General features: G+C 33.2%; 2 protein-coding genes across 2 annotated transcripts in view; one reads left to right on the top strand and one right to left on the bottom strand.

Moving 5' to 3' along the window:
* Nucleotides 1-6,543, top strand: part of LOC106335471 — an 8,343-nt gene extending 1,800 nt beyond the window's left edge. The window contains exon 2 of the mRNA XM_013774000.1: nt 6,334-6,543. Coding sequence (XP_013629454.1) covers nt 6,334-6,543 — 210 coding nt within the window. The remainder of the gene's footprint in view (nt 1-6,333) is intronic.
* A 6,037-nt stretch (nt 6,544-12,580) lies between these two features.
* The window catches only part of LOC106334925 (phytosulfokines 3-like), a 2,123-nt gene continuing 1,275 nt past the window's right edge, over nt 12,581-13,428 (bottom strand). The window contains exon 2 of the mRNA XM_013773355.1: nt 12,581-12,922. Within this exon, the coding sequence (XP_013628809.1) occupies nt 12,800-12,922 (123 nt within the window). The 3' untranslated portion in view covers nt 12,581-12,799. The remainder of the gene's footprint in view (nt 12,923-13,428) is intronic.

Consider the following 13,428-nt stretch of genomic DNA (forward strand, 5'->3'; position numbering starts at 1 on the left):
AGGAGGTTGAACCAGCAAATGATGGAGATGATGCAGAGGATGTACCCGAACGAGGTGTTCCCGGACGTGCCAGACCCGTAGCTTTTTTTTTTTTTTAAAACTCGGAATGTTTTATTTTTATTTGTACAACTTTGAATATTAACTAATATGATTTCAATTTTAATTTTAATTTTATATTTTCGAATTTAAATTTCAAAAATTTTATTTTTTTTAAAAAAATTAATTTTTTTAAAATTCCGAGGAAATGAACCCTCGGAATATACCGAGGGACTAGTTCTTCGGAATTTTCTGAGGGTTCAAATTCCGAGGAAATGAACCCTCGGAATATACCGAGGGACATGTTCCTCGGAATATACCGAGGGACTCATTCCTCGGAATATACCGAAGGACTTGTTCCTCGGAATTTTCCGAGGGTTCATTTCCTCGGAATTTCCCGATGAAAATTCCGAGGAACATTTCGTCGGAACTTCCGAGGTAAATTCCGAGGACGTTCTCCCTCGGTATATTCCGAGGAGCCTTCCGACGAACTGGTGGTCCTCGGAGTTTCCTTGGAAATTTGTTTCCTCGGAATTCCGTCGGAAAATTCCGAGGGATTTCCGAGGAAAATGGAATTTCCGAGGAGTTATTTCCGAGGACTTGTTTCGTCGGTATGTCATCGGAATAACGTTATTCCGACGACATACCGATGATTTTTTCCCTCAGTATGTCGCTGATTTCTTATAGTGACCTTATCTTTGGATAATCTGTATATTTGAAAGGTTAGGAATGATAAGCTATTCAGATGTATAGACAAGGACCCATTGGAACTAGTCAGGTATGCAGAGAGTGAGTGTTAGGCGTGGTACAATGCAAAGGATACTATACATATTCCTTCATAGGCACATATTGTTGAAGAAACATAAACCTTAAGCTTAGGTAATATTTGTATGGTGGATGGTTCATGGACCTCCACAGATCAATTCAGTAGAATTGGATTGGTTTGGAAGGATAGCATGGGAGAGATCCAACTTATGGGGACACAGAACTTAAGGAGGCGTGAGACAACATTACACTCTGAATTTGAAGTGCTAAGATGGGCAATGCAGAGCATGCTACAACATTCAACCTGTCAGAGATTTGAGACAGATTGCAAGGACCTGATTGCAATGATAACGAACCCACAAGCCTGACCAAACTTCTCAACTGAGCTGGAAGTCATTCAAATTCTCCAGATATGTTTTTTCGGACTTCAAGATCAGCTACTTCCCAAGAACGCAAAATGAAATTGCTAATTCGCTAGCTAGGAATGCCCGTTTTTTTCATAGATATCTTTGCTTTATTAGTTGTTCTATTCCAGTCTGGTTACCTAGACCACCTTAAGTTTAAGTAATAGAATAGCCGTTTGTTGCCAAAAAAATGTGATTCTATAACTTACATATATAATTTGCTAATATAATTCGCATTACCAAATTATGAAACCCGGTTTATTCAATCTTGGTTCAACCGGTCAGTCCAATTGACTTGGTCGTTTGATAAGATTTTAATTAGATTAAATTCTAAAATCAAATATATAAATAATTAATTATTTTAATTATATTAAAATTAATTTAATTATTTATAATCCAATTAAAATACATATAAGATATATATTAGTTATATTTATATTTTATATTTTATATATTATCTTATTATATAAAGCTTGGTTCTTCAAAGTTGCTAATTAACATGATCACGACACATGACAATCATATATTTTAAAATTGTGATATGTGTTAATCTATCTCATAATTAAAAAATATATACTAAGATATTAACAAAAACGAATTTTATTAAAAATTAATTATAAAGATTATTTGATAATAATTTTTCTTCTAATATTGTGACATGTGTTTAGATATATAATGATTAAAAATATATAATAAGATCATAAAAAACAAATTTTCTTAAAAATTAAGTATAAATATTATTTAATAGTCTTATTAGTATTATTATTATTATTATTATTATTATTATTATTATTATTATTATTATTATGTTTGTTTGTTTTAAAAGATACTAAAGATAGAAAATTATAAAATCCTACAAGTACAATAAATTATTTAATAATAACATGAAGAAAAACTACCTTTTAAATAAATAATATTACTTTTTAAAAGTCTAATTAAAAGAAAATTGTAAAAGTACTATTATTATTTTCTTATAAGTAAATAACTTTCGTTTTTTTAATTGTATGTTAAAAAATTACGACCAAAAATAGCTACAAATATTTCACATCTATATTTAGGTTTAAGCTTCCATATATTATTTTTACAAAACACAATAGTATTTACATGAAAAGTATTACATGAGTATTTTCTTTTAATATCTTGATACAAGTCAACATTTTATTATCCTTATTACATCTTATGATGCTAACATAATTTTTAATTTTGATGTTGTTGTCGTACATGAGTATGTGTGAATATGATGAATATGTGTTTGTATATATAAGAAAAAATATATAAATACTAAACATAATTTTTCTATAAAAATAAAATAGTTGTATAAAAATCTAAAAGAAAAAGAAATTATCAAATAAATAATTTCCTTTTTAAAAGTCTAAATAAAATAAAACTGTGGAAATAATCTTATTTTTCTTATAATTAACTAACTTTACTTTTTAATAATTTTGTGTTAAAAAATATAAACCAAAATTAACTTTAAATATTTCACCTGATATGATTGTGACATGTGTCAATTAAAAAAATTAGATTATGAATGTGTCAATAAAAACTGCATTTATGTGAAAATAACTTCTTCTTCTTTTCCTAAAATCATATATAAAAGAGATTCTAAAAAAAGAATTATTTTCTAATATTAACCAATTATTTTTTTTTTCTTTTCAAAAATATCCTGACCTAAGAGAATTGTAAAAAAAAATTTAATAGTAATTTGTACTTAAAAAATTTAATGATAAACATGATAGTAAAAATTATTTAATTAACATGAAAGTTTTTAAAAATATTAGTGATATTGAAAAAAATGATTTTTGAACATGGCAACTTTTAAAAATTGTCAATATTAACCGGATATAATTATTTGATAGAAATTTTATTTTTCTAAATCCTAGAAAAAATATAATTGTAAAATATTATGTAATATTAATTTCCTTTTCTAAAGTCTTAAAACTGTAAAGGAATATTTGATAGTTGTTTTTCTTTTTTATTTAAAAAAACCTTAAACAAAAGAAATTTGTATCATATTTTGAATTCCTAACCAAAAGAGAATTGAAAAAATTTATTTGATAGTATTTTTAAGTGTAAAATTACCAAAAAAGTTTTTAATTAACAAAAAAGTGTAAAATTAGTATTGATACGAATTGTAAAAACAATAATTTTAAAATATTTATTAATAACTAAAAATAATTATTTGATAGCAATTTTTTTCTGAATTTCTACAGCGAAGATAATTGTAATAGGTTATATGACAATAATTTTCCTTTTCTAAAATCTTAAACAAAATTGTAAAAGGGTATTTAATATTTTTTTATTTTAAATAAAAAGGAGATTTATAAAAAACAATGTTTTCTTTTAATAAAAAATCATAACAAAATAAAATTTTAAAGACTTCTTTAAGAAAACATTAAATTAATACATAAGAACATGTATAATATTGCCATTGACTCGATTGATGTATTTGACTTTCATTTCTTTTTACTTTTCATTCAATTTCTTATTTCGGGTTATGTTCAGTTTAAACGTTTAGGTATAGTATTTTCTCTAATCCTAAGTACAAAGTTTATAACAATTCATCTATGCACCATGATTATAAAATAAAAATATTAACTTGAACTTATGTGTAAAAACGGATTTTAATTATAAAAAAATTCTCAAACAACATATGCAAAAAAAAAACAATTATAAAACTATAATAAAATGATTTATTATTTTTTGGTTTTTATTAAATTAAAACATCAAACAAAAGTCGTTGCAACGCAACGGACTCCTATCGTGTTAGATATAAATTGTAAATATACAAGTAAATTGGATTAAAATTTATTCTTCAATTAATTTCAAGTATTTTTGATGTCTACCCAATCTTATAAACTATCAAGGCTCCTTTCGTTGTAAGATGGGCTTGCCAAAACAAGGTATCTGCAATTACATTAGTGAGATAGATGGTAACGGTTACCATATGAATATAAGATGGTTCACTTAACTTAGCTATCAAAACAGTTTTGGGCTTAGAGACATAGATTGGATAAGACATAAGATGTCATCTGACAACAAAGAATTATACTGGATATAATTAGCAAAGTGTTGCTTACTTAAATAGCTAGACATTCGGGCGATGAGCCAAAGCTCACTTGGATTTTAGTGAAATATGGATCTTGGATTATTATATTCATTTGAGAAAAATATTTTGAATATAATATGTGTTCTCTTAATTGTTGAGATTCCTCTAATTCCTAAATATCATACTAATATTTGCTATTCTTCTATTCCTGCAAAGTTAACTCCTCACAACCCGTTTTCATTGCGATGTGTCTTTAAGAAAGACAAATTGAATGGATCAAATTTCCTCCAATGGTATCGAAACTCGAGAATTGTTCTCAAACAAGTGTAAAAATTTAAAGAAAAGGATAAGCCAAGCTGGATTTCGAATCCTACCCAGCTTGATCCTTCTCCTAAATTTAAACCCTACTTGGAAGATCTGAAAAAGAAAAATACTTTTGAAACATCGTCTAGGGGTATTTATGTTGTAGAAGTAAATATTACTACTTCTGGTAGTAGAATTCCACTGAAAAGGTGCTCATATTTGTTCGAATAAGAATGGCCTAAGCAATAGTAGAATTTTGGAGAAAGGTCAAGTGGACCTACGCGTGGGAAATGAAGCAAGAGTTGCTGCATTAGCCGTGGGAACATTTCATTTGCCTTTACTTTCAGACTTGGTTTTAGAACTTAAGAATTGCTACTATGTACCTCCTATAAGTAGGAATATTATTTCCATTCCTTGTTTGGATTTGGACGAATTTCATTTTTCAATTAAAAACAAGTCCTGTTCTTTTGATCGTAATGAAATCTTTCTTGGTAGCGGTCAATTAGAGAATAGACTTTATATTCTAGACCAAAGCGTGTCTGTCTATAATACTAGTACCAAAAGATTCAAATTTAACGACATGAATCAGACTTTTTTTTGGCATTGTCGTTTGGGCCACATAAATGAGAAACACATTCAAAAGCTTCATAGTGATGGTCTTTTGAGTTCATTTGATTATGAATCATATGAAAAATATGAATCTTGCTTGTTGGGTAAAATGACTAAGGCTCTTTTTACCGGACACGGTGAAAGAACCAAAGACTTGTTGGAACTTATACATACTGATGTATGTGGACCAATGAGTGTAAATGCTATAGGAAACTATCAGTACTTCATTACTTTTACTGACAACTTCAGTAGACATAGTTATGTTTATTTAATGAAACATAAGTCTGAATCTTTTGAAAAGTTCAAAGAATTTTAGAACGAAGTACAAAATCAGCTTGCCAAGAAAAGAAAAGATCTTCGATCTGATCGAGATGGAGAATATTTGAGTCAAACGTTTAATGACCATCTGAGAGAATGTAGAATTGTTTCACAACTCACTCCTCCAGGAACACCAAAGAGGATTGGTGTGTCCAAAAGGGAGAATCAAACTTTATTAGATATAGTTTGATATATGATGAGTCATGCAGATCTTCCACCATCCTTTTGGAGATTCGCTCTTGAAACATCTGCGTTTACGCTGAATAGATGTCCATCAAAATCAGTTGAGAAGACACCATATGAGATGTGGACTGGAAAGGTTCCAAATTTTTCTTTTCTGAAAATTTGGGGTTCTGGTGCTTATGTCAAACATATGTTTATAGATAAGCTTGGACCAAAATCTGATAAATGTTTTTTCGTTGGTTATCCTAAAGAAACCAAAGTTATTACTTTTACAACCCCACTGAGAACAAAGTGTTTGTTGCTCGTAGTAACATTTTTCTTGAGAGAGAATTTCTTTCTAAGAAGAACAGTGGGAGTAAAGTACAACTCGAAGAAGTTTGAGAAACAAATGACAATGTTTCATCGTCTCAAGAAGATGATCAATTAGATTTACGAGGAGTCGTAAAATCTACACATGTGGAACCTGAGGTACGTAGATCTGAAAGGACACGTCACGAACCTGATAGATGTGGGGAGGGGGGGAGGGGGTTTGGGTGATGAATCATCATGATCTATTGATAATAGAGAGTGATGAACGTACGTCTTTTGGGGAAGCTATGATGGACCCTGACTCCGATATATGGCTTGAAGCAAGCATCTTGGAGTTGAAATCTTCGTTTCAATCAGGCAATCAAAGAGTTTGATTTCATTAAAAATGAAGAAGAACCTTGCGTTTACAAGAAGACTAGTGAGAGCGAAGTTGTTTTCTTAGTGTTGTATGTAGATGACATACTTCTCATTCGAAATGACGTTCTTATGCTTAATTCTGTTAAGACTTGGCTTGGAGGTTGTTTCTCAATGAAAGACATGGGAGAAGCTGCTACATTCTTGGAATAAGAATCAATAGAGATAGATTAAATAAGACTATTGGATTATGTTAAGATGCTTATATCGATAAATTCTTAGATAGATTCAAGATGCGTGATTCCAAGGAAGGCTTTTTGCAAATGTCTCTTGGCATAACTCTTAGCAAGACTCATAGCGAATGAGTAGAATCCCATATGCTTCGGCTATAGGATCTATCATGTATGATCTGTACTCGTCCAGATGTTGCTTATTCCTTGCATGACGAGTCGATACCAATCTGATCTAGGTGAAAGTCACTTGACAATAGTCAAAAATATCCTTAAGTATTTGATAAATACTAAGGATAAATTCTTGGTCTATGGAGGAATTGATGAGCTTGTTGTAAGTGGTTACACCGATGACAGTTTTTTAGACTAACAAAGATGATTTTCGATCACAAGTTAATTTCATCTTATGTCTTAGTGGAGAGTGGTGGGTTGGAAGAGTTCTAAGCAAAGCACTATAGCATAATCTCAATGGATGCAAATGTGTTGATCCATTGATCAAGCCTCTTCTATGGCCTAAGCATGAGAGTCATATTGCAGCCATGGGTATTAAGTATCTTAGTATATGATCTTGATTTTAGTCAAATTGATGAAATTGTTTCAGATTTATTTGATTATGAATAATTAAATAAAAGTTTAAAAATAATTTATATCATTCTTATAGGTCATCAAGTACGTGACATGATCATGAAACCCTATAAGTGAAAGATGTTATAAGTTATTGAAGTCCATAGTCAAGGTTGTTAACTTGGAACATTAATAACCATGAATGACTAGTATGTGAGGTGATTGATGACTATGTTTTATGGAGTCATTTAATATGTTGTATTAAAATCAATCACATAGATATGTGTTAGGGAACACATTATCGGACCGATCCGCTAATGAGAACTCTACAAGATTGTTATATGAGTGTCATAAGAGTTTCTCATTACGACTATAGAGTATAGTCCTTAGACCTGAGTTCATCATGATTCTTTACTTATGGATTAGCTCACTTTGACCTTGTCAAATGTCAGCCGTAACTGGTGATTATAAAGACATTAATTAGGTGTTCTAAAATTTTTGTAAAGAACATGGATGGAACAAGATGAGATTTGTTTCTCCCATAAAATGGGAGATAAATATCTATGGGCCTATCGAAGATTTGATACTGAGAAATGCATGGTCGTGCTCAAACGTGTTGAATGTCAGTCATTTTTTATCAGTTTAAATCAGAGTTCGATAAATATGATTTAGCTTAATAAGGATTACACTAGTTCTTGCCTTATGATAAGATAGAGATATAGAGACAAAAAGATTATGGGGATAGATGATTCCAATACAAGTGGGAGATTGTTTGGAATGTCCTGAAATCTATTGTACTTACTCTAGCTAAAGTCGTAATGTGAAGATTCTACCGTCATATAATATTAGGTGGTTATATGTTTTGCTAGAAACCACTTATAATCTATGAATTAAGAATTCATTACTAATATTATATGATCCTACATGATTACACACCTAAGAAAATTGGATCAATAATATATTAGAGTTAAGTCGCAGTTTGTTATAAAACGTAACGAAGTTTATATGACACAATGATTTAATGAAAACCCTAACTTAAATAAAGAGAGAGACAAATAGTTTGTCAAAGGTTTTGTGATTTGATCTCGACGGCACTGGCATCCCGTTTCGATCCAGTTTGTGTGCGTGTGGATACCAGTAGAGGCACGACGTTTGAAGTGCTAGAAATCTTGATTTTGTTTATTTATCTTTCCACTGCAGAATAACCAGGTATTTCGAAATCCTAAATTCGAAATCCTAAGATCTAGATTTATTTCAGTATTGACATGAGATTCTAGGCAAACTAAATTCATAATTAAATTTATAAATCGTTATAAATCGGTATGAATTCCAACAGTTTTATATGCCGATTACGCACATGTCTCCTGGAGGAAAAATGCATCACCCATCAAATGGATGGAGCGGCATGGAACCAGACCGTGTATAAACCGTGACTATTTTAGCCACGCATTGTCGCCGTAAATTTTGGTCACGGTCGTATAGACACGAAATCTGTTAGTGACTTTTCGTGTGTATTTCTTCTTATAGTCACGAAAAAATAGTCACGAAAATTTCTGTGTATTTCACAATTTTCTACTAGTGATAGGATCCAGCTTAGTGATTCTAGCCGATACTAGATTTCGTCGTTTGTATTGTTAATGCAGAGAGGTCAGAGCAAAATGCAGAAATAAAGAAGACACAAATTTTTCTCTTTTCGAATTCATTAGAACAAGAAAGTCTTACACCAATATTTTTTATTACAAGAATCCTTTAGGATTACCCCAATCCTAAGCTAAAACTCACCCTAGAGTCTAGACTTTTGTTTATCAGAATCACCCTGATCCCGAGCTAAATTCCCCTTGAATCTAGACTTCAATCTTCCACAACTCGGAAGTACTTCAACAACTACTTCACCTAATGCAGAGCAGTGACACCAAAGGCTTGATCACACAAGCACCAAGCAATGATCTCTCGACTTTTCTTCTTTTAGCAGAGACAACTCTCTTCATAGAGGCACGTCCTCCATGTATACATAACCAGAACTTGTTCCCCAAGTTCTTCCATAAGCAACTTTCCTTTTCTCTTAAGGAATAACTCTCTTCTCTTTTTCTCTTCAAGTAATATCCTTTACACTTAATGTAAATCTCCCAATTAATATATTGCTTCTTCTCCAAGCTTAACAAGCCCATGGACGTCACACAACACGAACTCCAACCAAGCCCATCTTCATGATAGACACATGTACTACCTCCTGTAGTACTTCACGAACTGATACAGAATATACATCTTCAATCTCCCCCGTTTTGACTATGCATGTGAACTCGTCACCTCTGGATAGAAAACCATGTTTTCAATCTCCCCCTATGAGTCACATCATTGTCAAAAACTAATATGAAGATCCATATCCTCCAAAGTGAGGAGGAAATCCCATTCCACCATCTACATAGTGATCAAATCTCCTAGACCACGTATTCCTGAGCCCAAATCCTCCATGATTACCTCCTTGAGCATACATGAAACAGTCACATCGCATATGCCCTTGAACTCCACAAGAATAACATATAGGACAATGATACCTCATACCATAAGCTTTCTCCATCTCGTTCTTCTCCCTCAATAACTTGAAACACCTTGGCCTAATGTGCCCAACAACACCACAATGATGACAAACAGGCCGAAATTTTTGTTGAGATCCACTCTTCAATCCAGAAACTTTCTCTGGAGCAGTCGCCGTACCAGTTGCCGTAGCAGTACTCGTAGCAGTACGCGTAGAAGTCACATTCTTCACATCAGTTGCAGGCTTCACTGCAGTCTTTCCATTTGCAGCATTCCTTGCAGACATCTTAACTTCTGGCTTTGTAGCAGACGTAACTACATCCTTAGTTTTTCCTGATAATACAAAAACACCTTCAGCTTTAGAACATTCTCCTTGATATCCAAGGCCGCATCTATCACTTTGTCCAATACTGAGAAGATTATCTAGCTGATCCGTCCCATTATTCAGCATCTTCAAACCCTTCTGAGTCTCCGCAAGTTGAGCACCAGCCTGTCGTGCTTCTTCTTCTTTCTTAAGTGCTTCAGCAACTTGAGCTTCTAGCTTGGCTTTCTCCTTATCCAAATCTGAGTTCGCCTCAACTAGCTTGAGCCAATGCTCATACAGCTTTTCATAATTACCAGCAAGATCGAAGCTTCCAGCATCATCATCATCACTTCCAACATCATCATCACCTCCACATGAAGACCCTGACACAGACGCTGAAGCAGATCCTACCGTAGATCCCGTAGCAGATTTTGTCTTAGAACCAGACACAAAAGTTGTGAACGCCACAAAGTTCTTTAGCTTCTCACCATCATCTGAATCAGTATCAGACTCATTTTTGTCGTCCCTCTTCTTTTGCTTCAGTAAATTCGTACACTCCTTCCGAATATGTCCAAATCCATTGCACTCAAAGCATTGTAACTTTGATGATGATCTGCACGAATCACTTCTTCTTCCATTCTTTATCCTGCCTTCTCTTTCCTTCAGATAACTAGCAAAGTTTCTTGACAGCATCGACATATGATCTTCTGAAGCAATATTTGGACCCTTAAAAGCAATTCCATGTGGATCTTCTTTCTTCTTCTCCTTTTCACCATATGATTTGCTCAGCTCAAAAGCTTGAAGAATCCCAACAAACTCATCAAAAGCCATCTCATCCAGATTGTGAGCTTCTTCTAAAGCAGAGATCTTTGACTCAAACTTGGATAGCAACGATCTCTTCAGATTCTTCACCAGCTTCTTGTCCTTGTACTGCTTTCCAAGTGCAAAACATTCATTTTAAATGTCACACAACTTAGCATTAAACTGAGCCACGGTTTCCTCTTCATCCATCCTCAGATTCTCAAACCTTGATGCTAACATATCCAGCTTGGTACATTTGACACTTGTAGTACCTTCAAACATATTCTCCAATGTCTTCCATGCCTTCTGAGCTGAAGCACATTGAGAAATAAACCTAAAGTAGCTTGTGTCAATAGCATTGTAAATCGCAGTCTTGGCCTTAGAGTTGCAACTTGAAGCCTTCTTCTCTGCAGCAGTCCACTTATCTCTTGGCTTAAGAACTTCAACCTTCTTATCATCGTCAAGCATCACGGGATGACTCCAACCAGCTTCAATAGAACTCCAACAATCCTCATCAAGATTCTTCTTTGCAGCAGTCCACTGATCTCTTGGTTTAAGAACTTCAACCTTCTCCTTGTCAAGCATCACGGGATGACTCCAACCAGCTTCAATAGAACTCCAACAATCCTCATCAAGACCACTGATAAAAGCTTGCATACGCACCTTCCAATATCCATAATTGGATCAATCAAGACATGGGGGTTTTGTCATATACGTTCCCTCTTGATATGCCGCCATCAAAAACTATGTCCTTCTTCCTGAACCAGTTTATGTCCTCACCCTTCCAGATCACACCAGTAATTTAGGTCTCTGATACCAATTGTTAATGCAGTGAGGTCAGAGAAAAATGCAGAAATAAAGAAGACACAAGTTTTTCTCTTTTCGAATTCACTAGAACAAGAAAGTCTTACACCAATCTTTTCTATTACAAGAATCCTTTAGGATTACCCCAATCCTAAGCTAAAACTCACCCTAGAGTCTAGATTTTTGTTTATCAGAATCACCCCGATCCCGAGCTAAACTCCCCCTGAATCTAAACTTCAATCTTCCAACACTCGGAAGTACTTCAACAACTACTTCAACACCTAATGCAGAGCAGTGACACCAAATATTTGATCACACAAGCACCAAACAATGATCTCTCGACTTTTCTTCTTTTAGCAGAGACAACTCTCTTCATAGAGGCACGTCCTCCATGTATACATAACCAGAACTTGTTCCTCAAGTTCTTCCAAAAGCAACTTAAGCAACTTTCCTTTTTTGTCTTAAAGAATAACTCTCTTGTCTTTTCCTTTTCAAATAATATCTTTTACACTTAATGTAAATCTCTCAATTAATATATTGTTTCTTCTCCAAGCTTAACAAAGCCCATGGACGTCACACAATACGAACTTCAACCAAGTCCATCTTCGTGACACACACAAGTACTACTTCTTGTAGTACTTCACGAACTGATATAGAATATACATCTTCATGTATATCGGGTCAAAATCTATTGTGGTTGTAGTTCAGTATTTACATGTTGGTTAATGAAAGTTGAAATTCAGCAAAAAAAGAAAATCCCAAGATCAATTCCCGTGCTCCATTCAGATCACCAAATAAAAAACAGGAACTCGAATTACAATCTTCGTTCTTATTATGGTGTATTTGGAGGCCTTACCCCATAATCACATATCATACTCTATTGGCCCGGTCAGAACTGATAAGAGAGGTTGTTATCAAAGTAAACTATTTCTTCTCAGTCAACTCGTCTAATAAAGTAATAAGGCAAAATACAGATGGTGGTTACAACGAAACTTGAAATGGAATAAACGCGTTGTTGCGACTTTATATTTTTAATTTAAACCTTGTAAATTAAAATACAGAAAGTTGTTCATAATTATACAAGGAGTGTAAATAATATAGTAACTCTCAACGAAGTAATAACAAAGATTAAAACAGCTATAACAAAATTAAAAAGGAACAAAAAACAGAAAGTACAGTGATAGGGTTTACTAATGTAATTAGTTAATAATTTGTAGCTTAATATATAAATTTAGTGTTTGTGATTTTGAGTGTAAATGTAATCGGTGTGAGCAACAAGAGTTCGTCTAATCAAACATTCTTCTTCTCCAACTCCTTTGCAGATTTCTTCTTCAGTATTATCTCCTTCGGTTCCCTAAATAAAATAAACAAAATCCGCACGGCAGTGTTAACTTCTAAACTCCTTCCAGCATATAAGAAAGAAAAATTGTGAAAAAGGATAATTTATTACACGTACAATCGAAAATGATATCTTATGAGGACCATGCGTGCAGATTTTACGGGGTTGTTTTTTGTACGTTTGTAGAGGTGTCAAATGGACGGACCGTCCAATGGTTGCCCATGTCCATATACAAACGGGCTTAATATGGACAAACCTATTTTTTCCATTGATTTTTATTGGACAAAATGTGGGAGACCATTAAGAAAATGGTCTTTGTTGGTTTTGGGCTTTATGGACGTGGACTGTCCAATGGTCACAAAACCTAGAGTTTCTAAAATTTAAGTTTTTTTGCTAAAATCGTAAAATCGATTTTTTCACTTAAATTTTGATATCAAATTTTCCCGTCAGAACCAGAAAATCGAGTTTTTCCGTCAGAACCGCAAAATTGAGTTTTTCTTCAAAACGCAAAATCGAATTTT

This window comes from Brassica oleracea, chromosome C1, assembly GCF_000695525.1.
Source record: "Brassica oleracea var. oleracea cultivar TO1000 chromosome C1, BOL, whole genome shotgun sequence".
NCBI classification, from domain to species: Eukaryota; Viridiplantae; Streptophyta; class Magnoliopsida; order Brassicales; family Brassicaceae; genus Brassica; species Brassica oleracea.